Source organism: Armigeres subalbatus, chromosome 2, assembly GCF_024139115.2.
Source record: "Armigeres subalbatus isolate Guangzhou_Male chromosome 2, GZ_Asu_2, whole genome shotgun sequence".
Taxonomy (NCBI): Eukaryota; Metazoa; Arthropoda; class Insecta; order Diptera; family Culicidae; genus Armigeres; species Armigeres subalbatus.
Window position 1 is genome coordinate 1,903,780 of NC_085140.1, and position 21,679 is coordinate 1,925,458.

Below are 21,679 nucleotides of genomic sequence, written 5' to 3' on the forward strand. Positions count from 1 at the left end.
TCCTCGGGCTCGGAACCCGCTCGGTTGACCGACACCGCGAAAGCGACGATACCATGTTGTTCTTCGCGCGGCCACTTGTTCGATAAAAGGATCGAGTTCGACAACATGACCCATGAAGCCGACTCCGATCCCTTGGACCACCTCTTATTTGCGCATTAACTAGCCATCCTTGAGTCCACGCGCCACCTTCTGTGTAGCTCCGAGACAATTTGGGCGATAGTCGATAAAACGGCGTTCCAGCCAACTTCATCTTTACACATCCTCCGAACTAGGTTGTCCGGGGTAATGCCCAGACCACATGTGGCAAGTCTCCACTTCACACTGTCGCCGCAGAGCCGTGACGAGCTCTTCGACTTCGGTGATCCCGTCCAGGTCCACATGTGGCAAGTCTCCACTTCACACTGTCGCCGCAGAGCCGTGACGAGCTCTTCGACTTCGGTGATCCCGTCCAGGTCTTTAACCCTTAGATTCACCTCCGTCGTGAATGCCCTCACCTTGACCGTCTCGCCTAGGACTTCCTCCGCCAACTTCTTGTAGGCGGCGCCCTTTTGCGAGACGCCCCGCTTCAGCTCGAGGATCATCTCGCCCATCCGGGTACGTCTTATTCGACGTACGTCGGCGCCGAGTTCACCGAGCTTGGCGTCACTCCTCATCGCTTTGAAAACGTCCGATTACTTAGCCTCGTCCGTTTTGATGACTAGAGCATCGCCCCTGTAGTGATTGGCGCTTACCCTAGACATCTTGCTACCCTCATTCGCCTGGACCTTCTTTTCGGCCCTTGACGTCTTCGGTTTCCTCTTGTTCTTGACCAAGGTCCAGGAGGCGTCATCCCCCTCTATTTCCCTGGTCTGGTGCGGCTGAGAGCTCTCAGCTTGCCGCAACCACTAACCACCGTCTTTCCTGGGTGGACGGACCTTTCCAGATCCTTCCTCCCCCGGTTTTGGAGGTACCTGGCCGGGGTTCAGCATCCCAGCCCCACTACCCTTGTTCGGGGTAGTAACCCTCCGCGTTTTGGAGTGGCCCCCAAGGAGCTCATCCCCTGGAGACTGTCTCCCCCGTTTTTGTGTCTGTTCCGTTGGAGCAGTCACCCCCGACGTACCGGCGAATACTTGAGCCTCGGTCTGGGTAGACTTTGGCACCACCGTCTTCGCTGGCACGCCCTCGGTCGATTCGACCTTGCCCGAGTCCACGAATCCTTGGGCCTCAGTCTGGGTAGACCTCGACTACGCGGATTTCACGGGTTTAGACTTGGCCGTCCCGACCGCCCTCTCCAGCTTGGCGTCCAACATCGACTTTCGAAGTTTCAGCAAGATCCTCTTGAGGTTCTTACTGATATTATTGGGCTTATTCTACGAGTCGAGTGACGTGAGGTGAGTCGATTTTAGCAATTCTCACGTGAGGTGACCATGTTATTCAAATGGGACTAAACGACTCTTCTCATGTCATCCGAGCAATCTCACGTCACTCCACTCGTAGAATAAGCCCATATGCTTCAATGACGCAAAGTCGATGATGGCGTCCAGCTGTTCCGTCGCCACCTCGAAGGCCGAAAGCCCATCGCGTTTGCGGTTCATCGCCTCCACAAGCCATGGTCCGTCAATAACCTCAACCGGCGTTTTTTTAGCCGAGATGATGAAGGTTAAGTGACCCACGCTGGCGCTGCGCACTGAGCTGCCGACTATTTCCTCTGGCCTCCTAGGCGGAGACCTGAACAACCCACCTCTTGCGAAGGGGTTGTCGCCTACACTACTACCACTAATTGAAGAATTGACTTGGTTTTCCATTTTGGTCCCACGAGTTGCTCGGGAAAAGAGGTCAGCATGACGCGGTAAGGGACAATTACTGTGGAGGGTGCCCAGGTACCCCACAGGCTCCGTTAGAGGCCTAGCTCATTATTTCACCCCTCTAGCCATGCATCCCCTCGGCACGGGTCGCTTAACGCCTTGGATTAGGGGTTTGGGACGATGATCCCTTTGGTCGCACCCCCTCACTCTAGCTGATGTCAGAAGGACAACAGTGCCCAGGCTGCACTACAAGCTAAGTACAAAACCCTTAGCTGGCGGTCGATTGTCATCGAAAGACCCGTGGAAGCGTGAGATTGGAACTTGTGAGCACCAGAGCTGTGTAGGTCGCTCCTACCCAGATGTCAACTCACCTTTTCGCAGCCCGCACTAACTGGTCTGAAACCATTAGTAGTAGCAGGTGACTTCAATGCGTTGGCGTTGGACTGAACATGGTCCTTTTGAACGTGGGGCAGGTATCCACGTTCAGAGGCCCTAGAGGTGAGTCATGCATCGATGTGACCTTCTGCAACTCGGGATGGACGGTACCAGGCGGGATTTATGGGTGAACGCTCTACCACAGATCATGTGTTCGCCGTACGTCAGTTATAGCAGAAATCCCGCGAATACTTACAATATGATACGTATATCACCGACGAACCGACGTGTCACTGGCGCTCTCTGACTGTCTCACGCTTTTTAACGGTCATTCGCTTTTGCGGGCGATCGCTTCTGTCAAATGAGCTAAGACACAACTCCGCTGCAATGTTAATACACGTTGGGTAGAGGCTGAGCTATGAAAACTTCGCGATCCATTATGGGGGTGGCGGTAGTGTTCGATGATTTTTCATCATGGCGTCGTGGGCAGCAAATTTGAATTATTTTCCATTAAGTGACACGTCGGTTCGTCGGTGCGTATATGATAAAATCGATCAGGATCAGCTATTGCAGCTAATGTACGAAAAAGGATTTCCGGATAAACTGATACGGTTGATCAAGGCGACGATGGATCGGGTGATGTGCGTAGTTCGAGTTTCAGGGGCGTTCTCGAGTCCTTCGAAACGCGAAGATGGTTATGGCAAGATGATGGTCTTTCGTGTCTGCCATTCAACATCGCTTTGGAGGGAGTAATACGGAGGGCAGGGGTTGATACGAGTTGTACGAATTTCACGAAGTCCATCCAGTTATTTGGTTTCGCCGACGACTTTGATATTATAGCACGCAACTTTGAGAGGATGGAGGAAGCCTACATCAGACTGAAAAGCGAAGCTAAACGGATTGGACTAGCCATCAAAACGTCGAAGACGGAGTACACGATAGGAAGAGACTCAAGAGAGGACAACGTAAGCCACCCACCACGAGTTTGTATTGGTGATGACAAAATCGAGGTGGTTGAAGAATCCGTGTACTTGGGCTCACTTGTGACCTCCGATAACGATACTAGCAGAGAAATTCGGAGACGCATCATGGCAGGAAATCGTACGTTCTTTAGACTTCGCAAAACACTCCGATCAAATACGAAGACCTAGACGATGCTCGTGGAGGACCAACGCGCACCGAGAGTTTTAGGAATGGACGGATCTATGGACGGATATGTAATAGTAGTCAGATAGTAATCCGGTGAAAATGATTCTCGACAACGATCGGACGGGAACAAAAAGGCGAGATGCACAGCGAGCAAGATGGTTCGATCAGGTGGAGGACGATTTGCGGACCCTCCGCCGACTGCGTTGTTGGCGACGTATACCCATATACTGAGTTGAATGGAGAAGACTTCTATACACTGTATATAAGGCTTGTACGCGACAAAATCTGGACACCTTTAAACACGTATAACTTTTGAAATAGCTCATCAACGAGTGAAATATTTCGTAGATTGATGAATCTATGTCTGTACTTTCTGAAAATATATTTCTTATGAGTGGTACAAGTACGTAGTGAATAATGGGGTCGAAGGAATTGCAGGTTCAGAAAGAATTGTGTGCAGTCGCAATTGAAATTCGGGTCTCTCGATCCAGAAAATGACTAAAAACATTTTGTTTTCATGTGAACACTGCTCAAAGCGTTTTAAAATTTGTCGATGCTTGTTCGACAATATCTAAAACGTCAGAGATTTTATGAGCCACCAGAAGGATACGAGCTCGAAACAAATTCTACTGAGGATACCAGATCATTCGGCACGTATTATTTCTTATAAAATTCAAATGTCACCAAGTTTCGTGCATACATCGAAGTATCGATAAGGAATGAAGCCATTTGAAGTGAAAAACGTACCGAATTAAACCAACAGCAGTTTATTTTTATTCTTAAAGTTATGTGTCCAGATTTTGTCGTGAACAAGCCTTAATATACAATACATCAGGTGAGGACTATTGAGAACGCTCACGCCTATGCTAACGCACTCGACGTTATTATACATCGACATCACATCGACCACAAGCTATGATAGTAACCTATCGATCTATATCATAAACTTGCGTAGGAGACGAGCACCCCGACAACAGACACCGCGCGGTAACAGCAATGACCTCTATACAAGGAATGTAATTGTCGTTGAAAAATGCAAAAAACAAGCGACAAAAGAAAATAGCGATAACTCTTTGTCCCTAACTGCAGAGGATAAAGACATTGTTGCGTTCCATTTTATTTGCAACAAACATGGAGAGGTAATTGTTGTGAACTTTTCAAACTGCGATAACTTGATTATTGTAGAAGTAAAACGCAACTCATGTCAACAGATTGTTAAGTTTATGTCTAATCTATGATAACTGATACTAATTTGACCAAAAACATCATCGGAAACCGACTTCTCAAAATGCGTGGCAGGCGATAATTGTCCTATTCTGTTGCAGTTTGGGACAAACGCTTATTGCGAGTTGAGTTTGTCCCAACATTTACAAAAGAGGATAATGTCGTTGTCATTGGCAATGTTGTTATTTTACATTCCTTGCCTCTATATCTACATACGGAGGTCCCCGCAGCCCACCCGAGACGTTTTTGTTGTCGGGGTGAGCATGGTGTTCACTGCATCACAGTAGTCTCTACTGCAGCTGCTGGTTTTGTTCAAGACGACACCAGTGCTGTAGTTTCGACATAATCTGTTGAGACACCGAATCGCGGGCATGCAAACATCACATGCTCTGCCGATTCTACCTCACCTACACATTGTTGTTCAAACAACACCTGTTATAGGTGGAAGTTGACCTGACCATGCTGCTTACTAACCCAATTCGACACATCCGGAATCAGCCTGTGGGTCCAACGTCCTTCGACTGCGGTGTCCCATGCTCACTGCCATTTGAGCAACGAGGCTGCTCTCTTGACACGTCGCACTTGCACCGAATCTCTTTCATTAAAGCACTCCACATCTTCCTCTAGGACAGCGGTTCTTTTTCTTAAGAGATACCCCTACAGACTTTTGCATTAATTGAGGTACCCCCTATAAGATAAGATAAACGAAAAACTGACCTGAAAACTAACCAAACATATAGCTCTCCATGAAGTTGGCTGAAATTTTCATTATTCCTTAGAAAAATCCAATTCAAAGCAAATGTATACATCAAGCTTCCTACAGGACTCATTTGATTATTGGTGGCTTCCGAGTCTCTTGAAGGAAGGCTTCCAAACCTATAATAGGGAGACTTCAGAGCCTCTTGAAAGGCGGATTTCGAGCCACTTAAAAGGTGGTTTCTGAGCTTTTTGAACGTATGCTTCCAAGCCCCATGAATGAAGAATTCCGAGCCTCTTCAAGGGAAGCTTCTGAGCCTCTTAAAGGGAGGCTTCCGGTTTTCTTGAAAGGCTACTTTTGAGCCCTTGAAAGCGGGCTTCAGAGCCTCTTGGAAAAGGGCATTCGAGCCTCCACAAAGTAGCTTTTGAGCAACTCAGAAAGAGGCTTCTGAGTATCTTGAAAGTACGCTTCCAAGTATCTTGGAAGAAGAATTGCGTGCCTCTTGAAGGGAAGCTTCCGAGCCTTTTGAAAGAAGGCTTCCGTGCCTCTTGAAGGAATTCTTCCGAGCCTCTCGAATGAAGGCTTCCGATCCTTTCGAAGTGAGGCTTCCGAGCATCTCGAAAAAAAAGCTTCAGAGCCTCTTGAAAGACGGAGGAGGCTTCTGAGCTTTTTAAAAAGAGGCTTCTGAACCTCTTGAAAGTATGCTTCCAAGCCTCTTGAAATAAGAATTCCGAGCCTTTTAAAGGGAAACTTCAGAACTTCTTGAAAGTAGGCATTTGCGCGTTTGGAAAAGAGGCTTCCGAGTTTCTTGGAAAAAGGCGCCTTTTGAAGAGGCTTCCAAGCCACTTTAAGGGAGGCTTCCGAGCCTCTTGAAGGGAGGCTTCCGAGACTCTTGAAGGGCAACTTTTGAGCCACTTAAAAGGAGGCTTCTGAGCCTCTTGAAAGGACGCCTCTTAGCCTTTGTAATCTTTCAAACCTCTTGAAGGTAGGCTTCCGAGCCTTTTGATTGGAGGCTACAGAGCTGCTTGTATGACGGCTTCCGAGAAGCCTAGAAGGATGCTTCCAATTCTCTGGCAACGAAGCAACTGAGCGTTAAAAAAAAAACCTCCATGCCTCTCAAATGGTGGCTTCCGTACCTTCAGACTTTAGATTTTAGTTTAGAAGCATGTTGTTAACATATTATTCAATATGTACTTTGTTTGGAATAGGTAGATTGCATTGAAGATTTTTATAATTTGTTCATTCAGCGTTTTGTTATTTTGATCATTTGTCGCTTATACTGTGCTGGTTTTGGTGGGCAGGATTCAATAGGCTTTGATGTACTAATCGTCATGCATATTATGTACAAGACAAAGTTCTGAATTAAAAAAGCCCAGATTAATCCACCTACAGTGAGATGTTGACCCTTCCTTAATTAAAAGGAAATATTTTCTCGTATTTAAACGAGATAAAACTATACTCAACCTCCCACGGTGACTGAAAGTGTAAATGACAAATTAATTGCCTTATTTTGCTTTATTTTTCGAGGTACCCCCTGGAGCCAGGGTAGGTACCCCCAGGGGTACATGTACCCCAGGTTGAGAACCGCTGCTCTAGGAGTATGTCGATTGGCATCATCCCAGCTATAACGCACACCGCCTCATATGATATGGTACTTGGCATTTAGTACTACGTCCCATGCTGGTACGCCATAGCGGATGATAGACAATGCTAAACCCGCTATCAACCTACGCACTTGACTATGCACCGCAGATCTATTGGATATCATTCGTGATGAAGACTTTTTCGCCAATGATCGACGAGGCTCGTGAAATTAAGCTTATCGTCGATCATCACACCCAGATGCTTTAATGACCTCACGAACTGTGTAGGTCCCTACTCTTACCCTCGCTTGCTGCAATCCATGGCGGTTATGCACTACAACGACCTCGGTATTGCGATGTGCAAGGGATAACCTCCTCGAGTTGAGCCATTCCTCTATTCTGCCAATCGCATACGAAGCCGTCAGTTCGACTTCAACGAGAGTGTCAAACGTCACCTCTAGCATTACGTCATCCGCGAAGCCTTCTATTTGTACTACAACGGCCGGGAGACTCAAGCGTAAGCGTAATACTCCGTCGTATATGATATTCCACAGAAACGGTCCGAGGATCCATCCACCCGCTAACACTTCTATCGACTGCTGACCAACGTCGGTGTCATATATCAACACCCTATTCTGAAAATAACTATTCAGTATCCTGCACAGATAATCCGGAATCTTCAAGCGATGCAGGGAGTCAGCTATAGCTGCCCAGCTAGCATTGTTAAACGCATTCTTTTGATGTAATTAATGCGCAGTACCTAATAGCTCGCCTATTCAAAGCACGCGCGACATTACCTACCTTTGCCATATCCGTTACCGACCGAATTGCTTCGATGGTAGAACGGCCTTTACGGAAACCTCTCTAGCAACTTCCCAGCTGTGTCGAGTAGGCAAATTGGTCTGTATGCCGAAGGATTGGCGGGCTTCGGCAATAGCACCAATTTCTGCCGTTTCCAACGGTCTGGGAAGTTTCCTTCGTCCAGGCATCGTTGGAGCAGCTCTAAACATATCTGGATCAGCAAGAATGACGTGTTTTAGGACCAGGTTGGAATACCATCCGCTGTGGTGTCTTATTGAGCTTAAGTTTTCTTGCAGCTACGATAAGATCCTCGTTAGTCACTAGCGGTACCGCGTCGTCTGACTCATACGGTGTAGCGGGCCAGTTCGATGATTCATGTTTCGGAAACAACCCTTCTACTTTTTTGGCTAACATCTCCGGGGATTTTTTTTTTTTAATCTTTATTAATGTGTTATCTCTGGGATATCTCAAGAGGCGTGTTGTTGGTCGTAGCCATCACTATCCTGTATGCATCCCCCCATGTGGTGTTATTGGCCATTCTGCACAGCTGCTCAAAGCAGGCTCTCTATCTACATTTTATCTCGTAGTTCAGAGATCTGCTCCCTGACTGGAATACCCGGCGTCTAGCGACTGTTTCAGCACGTCGAAACCTTCGTTTAGCGATAAGACAGGTTTTACGGAGGCCTGCGCCGCCGCCGCCGCCGGTGGTTTTACTCGCGCCGCCGACAATTTTGGGTCGGCGCCCCGTCGATGATAATTTTGCCACGCTGATGACTAATCGCAATAAAAAAATTAATTCACCTAAGCCGAGTCGAGCTAACACGAGAAACTGAAAACGGCCTAGTAATTGAGGTCGAAATACGTATCTGTGAAGAAATTCAGCGTGGTGGAGTTAATTGGAATAGTACCAAATTAGTCTTATGACAGTTCATAAATGTTGTTAAGGTGGCTCTCATCAAAATTCAATTTCAAATCTTATTAATAGGTTGGTTGATTAGTTTGAAAGTTCGAATGAGGCTTTATCTTTTCCTGGGAGATCCCCCGAAAAAAAAAGTTTGGAGAAATCTCCGAAGGCTATCTCGGAGGTTTTTCGAATAATCTTTAGAAATCCCTGGAGGAATATCCGGAATTCTGGGCGATATTTGTTTGATTATTTATGAAATAAAATTCTGGAGGAGTTCCCAAATATTTTTTGGAGGCGTTTTTGAAGTAATTTGTGTTGGGTTTAGTGCAGGAATTTCCACATAAATTGTTGAAGGCATTCCCAACCTGAGTTAACCTGAATGGATTTTCGAAAATATATCATTGGCATTCCCAACCAAGAGAACCTGAATGGATTTTCGAAAATAAATCATAAAGGAACTTTAAAAGAGTTTTAGAAGGTAAAATACTGCCCTAAAGAATTCCTAAAGGAATTTCCAGAGAAATCCATAAAGGTATTTTTGAAGGATTTTATGATGGAATTTCCGAAGGAATTCTCAAAAGAAATTACGAAGAAATTCCCAATATAATTTTAGAGAAAATGCCTACTATACTGATGTAATTCCTAGATTTCTTAATTCCTTTGGAAGTATTCAAAGTAATTTATTCGCAATTTCCTCCAGAGATTCCTTTGAAGATTCGTCAAGGAATTCCATAGGAAATTGCCTCAAAAAGTTCTACAAAAACTCCTCCGGAAAAGAATTCCAGAAAGTTCTTCAAAAATTCTTTCGGATATTCCTTAAAATTTACCTCAGGAATTACGTCAGAATTTCCTACACGTTTCATTCATTCATTTATTTAGTCTACATCTATACAGATAACACTGAATCAACAATTTGACGCCACAATACACGGTTCGAGGCCGCATCTCTCCATCCTCGAATACGCCCCACGCTCGCCAAGTCGTTCTGCACCTGGTCTGCCCATCTCGCTCGCTGCGCTCCACGTCGTCTCGTACCTGCCGGATCGGAAGCGAACACCATCTTTGCAGGGTTGCTGTCCGGCATTCTTGCAACATGCCCTGCCCATCGTACCCTTCCGGCTTTAGCTACCTTCTGGATACTGGGTTCGCCGTAGAGCTGGGCGAGCTCATGGTTCATTCTTCGCCGCCACACACCGTCTTCTTGTACACCGCCAAAGATGGTCCTAAGCACCCGTCTCTCGAATACTCCGAGTGCTTGCAAGTCCTCCTCGAGCATTGTCCATGTTTCATGTCCGTAGAGGACTACCGGTCTTATTAACGTCTTGTACATGACACATTTGGTGCGGTGGCGAATCTTTTTCGACCGCAGTTTCTTCTGGAGCCTACACGTATTCCTTTGTTTAAGAAAACCATAGGAAGTTTGTTAAGGTTCGTTCTTTTGGAAATTCATTTGAAAATTTCGTAGGAAATTGCTTTAGGAATTTCTTTATAAACTTCTTTAGGAATTCTTTCGTAATTCGGTTTTGTATTTCTTTGGTGTGATTTGTAGGAAGTCCATCGTGGAATAAATAGTGAATTTGGCCAAGTTCGGACGAAGTATTTTCCACTAAGTTTTTTCGAAAATTCCGTCAAAAATTTTGCCAGAAATGTCTTTATAAACTCTTTTCGCTATTCCCTCGGAGAGTCCTTTCTGAACCCCTTCGAAGATTTTTTCAGCAATTTCTTCGGAAATTGTTTTAGGATTTTTTTTCGAAAACTATTTCATTCCTTAATAAATTTCCAAATGAAACCCTGAAAGAATATTCTATGGTTTTACCTGTGGTTTTACTAAAGGCCTTTCCCAACGAGAGCGTTAATGGTTTTTGAAAAAAGCCTATATGAGTTTCCGCAGAATCTCTTATAGGGTTTTACAAAGGAATTTCTAAAGAAACTTCAAAACAATCGTAGTTTCCTCCGGAAATCTCTTCAGGAACTCTATAAAGAACTTTTTTTTTGTCATATTTAACCAACTTTTGAGGAAAATATTCAATTGGGTAGGTCATCGTGCCTCAGTCTTACTCAGCCAGAGCTCATTTTAGTTATGTTGATCATCTACTGTGATTTGTGCATACAAGAACGCGAGGTGGGAAGTAAACTGTCCATTGTGGTTGTCATTAGTGGATTCCATCGTGAATGTCCTTCCAGGATCCAAGAATCACAGCAGGTGAACGAACTGCAAATTCTCTAAATATACTAGATATGCAGCCGCTCAAACATTGCCTAATTGTATATGTAACTCAAATGAAATAGTAGTTAGATTTTTTCTGAAATTTAGATATATTGAGAAGTAAATCGACTGAAGTTTATCAAAATCCTGAATTAGGAAAACTTCTGGAAAAAAATAAACAAATTAGTCCTATGACACCGAAGTCTAATTCTCAATATTGCTCAATATTGCAAGGGTTACGAAAAGTGAAGCAGGATTCGTTGTTAAATTTTGATTCATCAAAATCAGAGAATAATAAAATAGTTTCAATTTAAATAACATATTGAGATCAGGTACTTATTAGTGTCGCTGGTAATTTACTATGGAATGTGCTGTTTAATAATCGATCGAATATTACAATTTTAATCCACTGAAGTCGATTTTTATACGAGCGATTCGTACCGTGTGAATCAAAACAGCGTGAATTCCAAAAATCCGCGTTAAAATTGATTTTTTAGCCATTGTTTTTTTCATCCACGCCGGTTCACGCCGCCGCCGCCGATAAAAGCCAACGGCGCGCCGCCGTGAGGACGCAAAAGTGACCATTACGCCGCCGCCGCCGATTATATGACCGGCGCACAGGTCTACTTAATTGCTTTATTTCAGGCAAATGCGTGGGTCCCTATTCATTTCCTCAATCAAGGCGTACTTCAAGAAGAAATTCATTTTTTCGGTTTTGGGGTGAAGCCAGAATAGACGTGACTACGCGATGCGACGTGACACGACAGTTACCACAATGGTCCTGCACATCCAACTCATAAAGACAAATTATTTTATCTATGTTCTTGCGATGATGTTTGTAACAAAACAAGAAAATTAATTAATTGCATATTATTCGGCAACTCGGCAGTACGAAAACCATTTTTTTGTTAAATATCTTGGCTGTGCATATGCGATTGATTCGCATTCTATACAATCCCGCCCAGTCCGTTGCTCGGGGGAATGAAGTGCGATCCTCTCGTTTAATAAACAATGTGCACTCGCTTGGCTGTGGGTATACAATAGTAAAGCACATGTGGAGATTGGACAAATCAAGCATCCGAAAGATATTCAATTTGCAAAAAAGAGAGCTAACCGCGGTGGAGGTTGGTACTCGGATTCTGATGGCTTTTCCGCAAACGTGACCTTTAAGTGGTCTTGATGTGTAGGAGTTATCACGCCTATCTAGAGAGTAGGAGGTTGAGGGTTCGAGTCCCTCCAAGACACGTGGATTCTTTTTCGCAAATTTCATATCAATTTGTCCATTTCGAAACATATGCTGTGCATATGCACAGCCAAGATATTGAACAAAAAAAAGAAAATTAAATCATGTTCATTTATATATTCTGTTTTCGGGGAACGGTTTTCTGGGGAATAGTATACTATTATATATAGAACCCAATAAATCACATGGAGGAGCAGGGGTTTTAAATCTTCAAAAATATAACCACGTGGTTTCTGGATGGCCCTTATACACTTTAACATAAGCATTTTGAATTTATTCAATCAATTTTATAAAATAGAAAAAAAGCGGTTTTTCAAAAGCGCGTAAATAAAATATGCGATTTTTGCGACATTCTGAGGAATCGCGATTTTCGCAACTGGAATAACAAATCCGCGAAATTTGCAAAAAAAAAAACGTAAAACAGCCCTGTAAATGAATAACAGGAGAAAATTGTAAAAATTATGCCTATATGGCCATTAGGCCAAATGACTATGACAACCGACCATTAGACCATACTTCTTAGATTAACTGAGCTGCAACCGGATCATCGTGATGATTGTTGCTTACTGTTAATAAGAATAATTTAAACATTAAACATTGAAGGGGAGCCGAAAATGTTTCTCAACCGAAAATATCATAGATTCAGAAATGACAAACGGCCTAAGAGACCCTTTCACTCGATCATCAGGAAATCTAACAACAATTTTAAGGACCTTGATCCACAAAAAAATGACACCTTGCATAAGGAATTTCGGAACACTAACGCGGTGTTTGCGACTTGTTGGGTAAAATTTATTGAAAAATAACAGTTTACTTACCTTCACCTTTATACTTATGAACAATTTCACTGCCTTTGTTGTCTAAACCTACTAATTTTCTTCTGACTCACATTTGCCGGCACTGGTGCCGTGGATTGTGAGAAATTTTCGGTTTTATGTTCCACTACGTCACCAATTATCTAAAAGTAAAAAGAATAGTCATTAAATTTTCACCCACTCCTATTATATCCCATAAATGAAACATACATCCACTGGTAAAACCTCTGTCTTATCACGAGGTTTCTTGACAACAGGATGACAGTCGATAAGATGAGTTTCCGCCAAAACCATATCCCGGTTTTTAAGAATCGATTTTTTCCCTTTCATAGGAGGAGAAACAGGTTCGGTTCTGATCATACAATGTTCGAACAAACGGTAAATATCTACCGGACTTCTCATGGAATCGTCATCACTAATCACTGGGGAAACTACCGGCGAATGAACAATTTTCAATTCCAAAGTTTTGCAGGAATAATCTTCACTAGTGATACTCTCTTTTGCAATTTCTTCGTGATCATCTATGAATTTCACACTATGAGTAGCTGCAAACTGAATTGATTTGGCTTTTTTGGAAGTTTTTTTATCTTCTGCATTCACAATTGCACTTTCCCACGAAGGATCCAGGAAGTCGAGAGCTTCTTCCACTTCGTACCGCAAGTCACATAGAAGCACTTTTTCTTCCACACTGATGTCTTCCTTCTTCAGTCTTGAGCTAATGTCATTGAGTTTATTCTTAAATGCTTGAAGTTTATCTCTTTTGTTCATAGCTTTTGTATCTTGTAACAGTTTCATAAACTCGATTGAAGCATCTTCGGCATCTGACTCATCAGTACTTTCGTCGTCAGTGGTTTCGACTTCAATCGGCTCGGTGTCCATTTCTTCAAAGATTTTCTTCGACATATCGGTTATCACGTTTTCCACAGCTTTATTTCCTGATCCATGAGCAATTCTTCGACTCGTGGGTAACTTCAACTCTCCGTTCATCAATCTACGCAATTGTTCATCTGTTTCAACCGAAATATCTAAATTATCAATTTCCTGTTCCAATTCCTCCATCAATTCCAATTCTTCCAAACGATCCATTATTGCTTGATCGGACTCAAATGCATTATTCTCATCCCGATCTTTAGCTTCGCGTAACTTTGATTCCTTGGAACGTATCCGATGTTCCCGATTCCATACTTCCTCCCGTGTTTGGTCGTATTCTTCTATTATTTCTTTACCACTGAAAGCATCCTCTGCAAATGGAACTTCAACTTTGTTTATGAAAAAATCTCTTTCCTTCTCGTATTTCTGCAAAACATCATTTGCAGCGAAAATTCGATGAGCAATAATTTGGTTGGCTTGCTCCATCGAACAATCGGAGAAGTAACCTGAACCGTGACTGACCATCACTTCGCCCGTGTGATACAATTGGCCAGGTATGAAAGCTTTCGACCCAACCGGGATTAAAATATCAGCTTTCAGCTGTTTGCTGTACATTTTGAGATTTTCTTTGAGCTCTTCATGTTCCGCTCGGTAGCTTTTCCATCTTTCTGTTTCCCGTTGGTTGATAGCCAGGGACTAGAAGAAAAAAATCAACCTAGTTGAGGATAAGCATTACCAAATGGAACCGGAAGACTTACTTCAAGGTAAGCCTTATTGTAGAGGTCTATTCCGTCCATTTTTTATCGGATTTTGTCGCTGCAAAATTCCTAAGATAAACAAAACTTTAATGCAGATTATTGAAAAGACGGGAGTTCGATATTCGCGTGTTCGCAACAGGTTTCGCGGTAGAAATCAAACTGTTTTTCTTGTTCTGTTTTGTTTCGCGCACTGTTTTGAGGAGGTGCACGGAAATGGAATTTTACCCAAAATTGAGTTGTTTTCACTCGCGTTATTTGGCTGGATGGCGTTTTGGTTCTTTTTAACGTGCACATGAAAAGGCCGTTAGAACGTCAATCGAAAAGGCCTGATGTATGCGTGCGTCAAAAATCTCAAAAGTCAACAAAAGTTGCATCATGTCGATGTGCAGTCGCGTTTTTCGTCGGTGGAATCATTTTGTAACTTTAAAAAAGTATGAAAATGTCCAGGTGGCCAAAGGAAACCCTCAAAACCTGGTGCAGCGTGTTTCACCGGCGCTAGGAGGAAAAGTGTTCGTAGCCTGGCATCCAGAGCCAACCTTTCCCTATGAATATTCAAAACCGATCGAAATAACTCCGGTCAAATCAAGTCCGTCGTTAGTGCGTGATGACTTGGTCCAGTGCGGAGTTAGTCAACTGAGAGGCAAACACCCAGAAATGGTACGTGAAGAGCTTTCCAAGATCACCTTTACTACCAAACATCGGTGGTTCCCGCGAGCCCGTGATAAGAAAGCTAAAAAGACCCCAATGGATCGGCAGTATCTTTAATGGAAATATTCCGGCATTATTATATTAAAGACAATTAAAGCACACAAATGTATTTATTAGCCTTTTATTTTAGTAGATTATTCAGTTCGACGTTTTTTGACTAATGAACCCAATAAATCCGAAATGGTAGGCATTGTGGTCGGGTCGAATGAAGTCTTAGAAGAAGATGGAGGCTGCACTTCCGCCGCTTCCTTGGGAATGTTTTTCAGATCCCGGTGGTGTGGGAATGTTGGCATCAGCTTAGGGTCACATGGCAACGGAGCTTCCTTGAAATAGCTACTCTGAAGACATTCTTCAGCGGTGGCACGTTTTTTGGGATCGTACATAAAGAGAAAATTCAGTAAACGCAGCCCAGCGGAGGAGAGCCAGGCAAATTTTGGCTTGAGGTTGTTGTATGGTTGAGATTTGAGGGTGAAGTTCTGCACCGCTGGTAATGATGAATAATCTGGCCAAATGGTTTCCGAAGGGGTTCCCAATAATTCAATGATTAGCTCGATTTGGGAGATTTCGCTGACGCCTGGCATAAGTGGTTTATGAGCTAACAGCTCTCCCAAAATGCAGCCCGTAGCCCACATGTCCACTGCAGTAGTTTGCACCTTTGATCCGAATAGAAGCTCCGGTGGACGATACCAAAGCGTTACTAGACCAGGAGTCATTGGCTTTTCCGAATCACTCACATAACGAGCCAAACCAAAGTCTGCAATCTTCAGACAACCTTTGTCGGTCAGCAGCAAATTGGATACTTTTAAATCTCGGTGGATGATGAAGTTGGAATGTAGATACTTCAACCCCTTCAATAGCTGGATTACGATGCATTTCACTTGCGATTCGGAAAAAGGTGTCTCCATGTTATCCAACAAAGAGGCCAAATCTTGCTCACAAAATTCCATTACCAAAAATATGCTCTCCAGACTGTTGCCTACCACGACTTCCTTAAGTTCGACAACATTTTCGTGACTGCAATTTTTTAGAATTTGAATTTCCCGCAGACCGCTAACTGGAAAGCCATCCTTAAACATTTCCTGATCAATCCGAACTTTTTTGAGTGCTACAATTTCTTTACTCTCCGAGTCTCGCGCTCGAACTGAAATCAATATAAAAACATACAATTAGTGATTAATTATTTTAGAGCGTCTTAGGGGAAATGCTACAAGGTTAAAAGACTATTATTCTTCCATTTACTTCCATGAATAGTGGAAGTAAATAGAAGAATAATAGTCTTTCAACCTCATATACAATTAGTATTGAGTGATCAAAAAGATTCCATAAGTGGTACAAGTCTAAACCATCACATATTTGATTTTCAAACAGATAAGGACTTTTTGTGGGTTTGTTCTGTTCTGTTCTGGCCATGTATCTTTTATGTTTATTTCTACGATAGCCTGTTAATCTATTTACTTTATATAGCTTTATATCATGCCAAGTAAAGCAAGCTTCTAAGCGGAAAAAGATGGTAACCTTAAGAAGGTTGGACGGAAATAAACGTTCGATAGATCGCAGATAAAACACATTACTTTTATGTTAGACAATACTCACAGACAATTCCGTAAGTGCCTTCGCCAACCCGATTACATTTCTGGAACACGGAAACAAATCGACATCTTCCGTACTGAAACAATTTCCAATTAAAATAAATTTTAGAATGCCTTATACTATTTGACTACACACCATGTCTTTAGCGGGAATATTCATAAGCTTCTTAGTACGAAAGGACAATAACGCTCCTTTCCGGACAATCGGTCCCACCGGATCGTTGTTGCCTCCAGCTCCAGTGGTAATATCGGAGGGCTTTTTTTCATCTTCGTCTATTCGTTTATCTGAAAATAAAAAGTTTTTGAAATAAATTTATTTTTATAAGTTCAAACATACCCTTAGTCATGTTGCAGCGCTTCTCGGTAATATTGTAACGATTTTAACAGATTCTGATAGAAAGATTGATAATTTCTATTACAGAGATAGGTAAACAAAATAAACTTTTTATTGTCAATGAAACCTCGCGCATAAAACAAATGCAAGGGTGGCCAGATAAATTTACAAAATTATCGGTATAAGTGCAAGATTACCGGTGGTGAGTTTAAGCCGTTTGGCTTGGCAGCGCAGTATCATTACTTGTCACTTCACCGATCGCTACTAAACGCGCTGCTATTTGGTGAACCGTCAACTGTCAAACGTCACCGGTACGGAAAAGAGCAACCAAATTGAGAGCCGAAAATAGTGACCGATACGGAAACGGAGTGACGAAACTAATGGGCCAAACACAATTGATACGTTTGCGTGCGTTTTGACAGTTTTCTCATGGGAAAACTGTCAAAACGCACGCAAACGTATCAATTGTGTTTGGCCCATAAGGCTTTGGTCCGATTCGTGAATTAAAATCGAATTAAACTTAAAAGTGACAGTTCAAAAATTTCCAAAAAACCCTGCTCGGAGAGCAAGATTACTTTTGACAGATATTGAATCATTTTTGATAGATGTCTTGTTGGTCTTGCTGGGTAGCACCAGCCATTCTTATGAACGGGGGATTTCATAATTTCCGAATCGACGGAATCGGTCCGAATCACGAATCAGACCAAAACCTAAAATGAAAGCGCTGCGCGGGTGATTAAAATACTCGCGACCGATAATGATGCTCTAAATCCACAATATTTTCTACCGCAAAAGAGCATACTTTTCCCTAAAAGATCATATTTCCTGTTTTGTGTACGATGAGGGGAAAGGGAAAATAGGCCTTTTCGCCTTTTACGCATTTTTTTTTTAAATATTACTCAAATTTTATTTATTCATTTCGCATCGATATTTTTGCTCACCGGTGAGCTGAATTAAATGAACGTGTAACGTTGTAGTCGTGGCTTTCCTGATGGCTTTCATAATAAATATGTTTACCTAGTTTGAAGAAAAAAACTCATTTATATTGTCTGTAATTGATTCAAAATTGAATACCTATAGGATATTTTTCCAAATTTTAATATAATTTTCATTATGGAACACGTTGAAAGAGATATTTGCGACAGCATGCATAATGATGGTAAGTTTTTTCTCTCTTGTGTACCGAAAGAATCTATCATCAGCAGTAGTGTTTTTCGTGCTTAGATTTCTTCCGGATTTTCCTGGAAGATCGACATGATGCCAAGGCGGATCTCTCCGCAGTAATGACTATCTCGGAGCAGATAGCAAAGTTGTCCGAAGGTTTGGAGCAAATTTCGACCCAACTGCAAACACAGGTCCGCGGGCAGTACGGAGCGCTGTTGTCACAAGCGAATCATGCAGGCCGGCTCAACGCGGCCATCAGTTCTATTTCAGGCCACATCGATTCATTGCAGCATAGCGCCGATCGGTTGAAAAAACAAGTGAACGTTCCTTACGACCAACTGGAAACCCAAACTAAAATCCTGGGACGATTGCATGAGGCTTCACATGTGCTGCGTCAAAGTGGACGATTTCTACAAATTTACAAAGCGCTTGACAAGGCAACGGAGCTACCGGAACAAGCTCGGATTGTTTTTGAGCTTGAAAGTGTCATGGAGGATGTTGACCTCAGTCAAATAGAATTCTTGAAGGAAGAAATCGCTACGATGTCTACTATCAAGGCCCGTCTTTTGAAGGTTTGTTGTGAAATTTTCTCACACCGAGAATCAGTTTTATGTCATAATTTTAGGTGGCCAATAGAGATTTATTCCAAGGCATTCAAAACACCAAGGAAGAAGAAACGAAAAATTGTTTAAAAATTTTCCTCAACTTAAAAACACTGGCGAAGTGTTTAGAAAACATTTCTGCAACATACCAACGTTACATCAGAGGTAACAAATTGCTTCCTCCATTACTCTATCGATTAAAATGTATTTAATAATATATTATTTTTAGACTCTATTAAAGAATGCTATGCAGCATCAGATATTGGCAAACTGCGCAAGCAAGAACCACTAGGCGCTAATAACAAAGTCAAGAGTGATCGAACGCAATCCAAGGGTCCGGGGAAGGCCCCCGTATTGACCAGTTCGAATCATTTCCGGACAAAACTGTGGCAAGCATTGGAATGGTTGTTTCTGGATGAGTTTTATAGCTACTGTCAACAAATATCATTCCTACAGCGATGCTTACTTGGCTTACCATTGTCGGAGGATTGTCTTTCAATGGCAAAAACGATTAGCAAAGACTTTTGGTATAAATTGGAGAAACAACTGGTTGAGTCGTTCACTAATGCGCAGCCTCATGTATATCAAGCGCTCCAGCAGGGTCTTCCAAAAATGCTTTCCGTAGCACGTGCTTTGGAGAAAAAAATCGACAACAATTTCGTGTTTGCCGATAAAACATTTGTAGCCTTAGAGGCAGGTTATTTGGAGAAATGCGCGAATAACTTGAAGGTTGTGCTGTTGGACATTGATTTCCCTAACCAGGAAGTGATCGATAGCGTAGTGAGAGTAGCTTCAACAGAACTCAACGCAGCTATTGTTGATGACCGATTAACAGGACAGGTGACGAATGTTATTTGTGCATCGAACCAAGATTTATGGAACAGAATCGAACGCAATGTGAAACTTGGTGGCGATACCCAACAGGTTCTTGGTATGTACACGATTAATAAAACAGTTTTCTATTCTTTGGAATGTATTTATTTAATACCTATTGTTTGTTTAGAATCTTTTTTTCCCTTTTATGTTCAGTTGAGCTAAATGTTTAATTACATACACTATTACATACATAATTACATACACTTATAAATGAAACAATTTTCACCATTATTCAATAGAGGTGAGCCAAACTAAGGCTGCAATTCTCTATGATAAAGAAACAAAAAGAATCTTTGTGCAAAATGCAATGGTATCACATTTCGTAACTTTTTTTTTACAGACAACCCGAATGCATCACAATCGCAGAATATTACATTGGCCAATGTAGTGCATTATCATCATGAAGCCATATGCCGATTGATTCAAAATCTGGGTACAAACTTCGCCAACACTGAAGCAGCAGAACAGCTGAGAAAAAGCCTCAACGAAGGTCGCACTATAACCCTTGCTATCATGCAACAACTGATAGCTTCAATTCATTCAGCCGTTAATATAATTCTGCTCAGCATGCATCGCGAGCCGGGACTCAACACGACATCGATTTCGACCGCTGGACCATCCTTTTACATGAAGGAGCTACAAGATTTTTTGATACGTTCGTGGAATTCCCACATTCTGCCGTTCGCCGACAAGTCAGTGATTGATGAGAGTGGACATCATTTGGCTGCTCGTTGCATAGAACTTTTCGTGCAAAATGTGTCGATTCTGCGACCAATCTCGAGCTCCGGTAGACAAAGGATTAAGGCCGATTGTCATTATTTGGAACTAGCGTTAAAACCTATTGTACCGGATTTGGCAGTTTTGGGAAAAAGCTTTCGTTTATTAAGAGCCATGGCCTCGCTTCTAACTGTTTCCGCCGAAGAGCTGGTACGGCACACTTCAGAGGCTGGCGGTATTGTGCCACCTCACATTGTATTGTTCATGCTGTTCAGCTTTGCCGGGCCAGAACTGGCCAGTCCGCACGTTACAGCTGGATGGTCCAACGAGAAGCTGATTCAATGGTTGGAGTCGCATTCGTCTGAGCGTGAAAAGTTAGAACTGATTACAGGAGCTTTACAAAAATATAGAACACTCGTTCGACAGAAGAACATCTCGCAATACGATGTAGTATATCCGCTAATTGCTAGTTATTTAGATGAATCACTGAAAAATGTTTCTTCTAAGCAATAATGTATTAATTTTAACATACACCTACTATTAGTAGTTTACAAATAATATCAAAATAAATATTCTGAAAATTCAATAAAGATTAGTATAGACAAAGCATCAAAAGTTTGAACAGTATTTTTTAAATTATCAAGCTAAGGCCGGAGTGGCCTGTGCTGCACATACAAGTCTTCTCCATTCAGCTCGGTCCAAGGCTGCACTTCGCCAACCACGCAGTCTGCGGAGGGTCCGCAAATCGTCCTCCAACTGATCGATCCACCTTGCCCGCTGTGCACCTAGCCTTCTTGTTCCCGTCCGAACCGTTGTCGAGAACCATTTTCACCGGATTACTGTCCGACATTCTGGCTACGTGCCCAGCCCACCACAGTCTTCCTATTTTCGCGGTGTGAACGATGGATGGTTCTCCCAACAGCTGATGCAAATCGTGGTTCATTCGCCTCCTCCACGTACCGTCCGCCATCTGCACCCCACCATAGATGGTACGCAACACTTTCCTTTCAAAAACTCCCAGTGCGCGTTGGTCCTCCACGAGCATCGTCCAGGTCTCGTGTCCGTAGAGAACTACCGGTCTTATAAGCGTTTTGTAGATAGTCAGTTTGGTACGGCGGCGAACTCTATTCGATCGGAGCGTCTTACGGAGTCCAAAGTACGTACGATTTCCAGCCACTATGCGCCTCCGAATTTCTCTGCTGGTATCGTTATCGGCGGTCACCAGTGAGCCCAAGTACACGAATTCATCAACCGCCTCGATTTCGTCACCACCGATAGAA

General features: G+C 42.8%; 4 protein-coding genes across 5 annotated transcripts in view; 2 read left to right on the forward strand and 2 right to left on the reverse strand.

Moving 5' to 3' along the window:
• Nucleotides 1–14,631, reverse strand: part of LOC134217426 (uncharacterized) — a 99,538-nt gene extending 84,907 nt beyond the window's left edge. The window contains exons 1-3 of one of the 2 annotated variants that reach the window (XR_009981036.1): nt 14,410–14,631; nt 12,992–14,347; nt 12,785–12,924 (exon numbers count right to left, since the gene is read on the reverse strand). Coding sequence is in view for 1 of the 2 variants with exons in the window: in XM_062696192.1 (XP_062552176.1) it covers nt 12,811–12,924; nt 12,992–14,347; nt 14,410–14,448 (1,509 nt within the window). In the remaining variant the exon portion in view is untranslated. Of the gene's footprint in view, nt 1–12,744; nt 12,925–12,991; nt 14,348–14,409 lie in introns of those variants that run through there. The other variant, XM_062696192.1, reaches the window with a different exon arrangement.
• A 116-nt stretch (nt 14,632–14,747) lies between these two features.
• LOC134217433 (large ribosomal subunit protein mL42) lies at nt 14,748–15,226 on the forward strand. Its single transcript, XM_062696198.1, has one exon. The coding sequence runs from the start codon at nt 14,785–14,787 to the stop codon at nt 15,172–15,174; it is 390 nt and encodes a 129-aa protein (XP_062552182.1). The 5' UTR covers nt 14,748–14,784; the 3' UTR covers nt 15,175–15,226.
• LOC134217427 (cyclin-dependent kinase 10) lies at nt 15,209–17,217 on the reverse strand. Its single transcript, XM_062696193.1, has 4 exons — nt 17,044–17,217; nt 16,843–16,991; nt 16,711–16,783; nt 15,209–16,258 (listed from the first exon to the last, which is right to left on the reverse strand). Exons 1-4 carry the CDS (start codon nt 17,051–17,053, stop codon nt 15,252–15,254), a joined length of 1,239 nt encoding a protein of 412 aa, XP_062552177.1. The 5' UTR covers nt 17,054–17,217; the 3' UTR covers nt 15,209–15,251.
• A 783-nt stretch (nt 17,218–18,000) lies between these two features.
• LOC134213932 (conserved oligomeric Golgi complex subunit 5) lies at nt 18,001–21,013 on the forward strand. The gene is made up of 5 exons (XM_062693391.1): nt 18,001–18,199; nt 18,265–18,776; nt 18,830–18,971; nt 19,036–19,737; nt 20,023–21,013. Exons 1-5 carry the CDS (start codon nt 18,154–18,156, stop codon nt 20,910–20,912), a joined length of 2,292 nt encoding a protein of 763 aa, XP_062549375.1. The 5' UTR covers nt 18,001–18,153; the 3' UTR covers nt 20,913–21,013.
• The last annotated feature ends 666 nt before the right edge of the window (nt 21,014–21,679 follow it).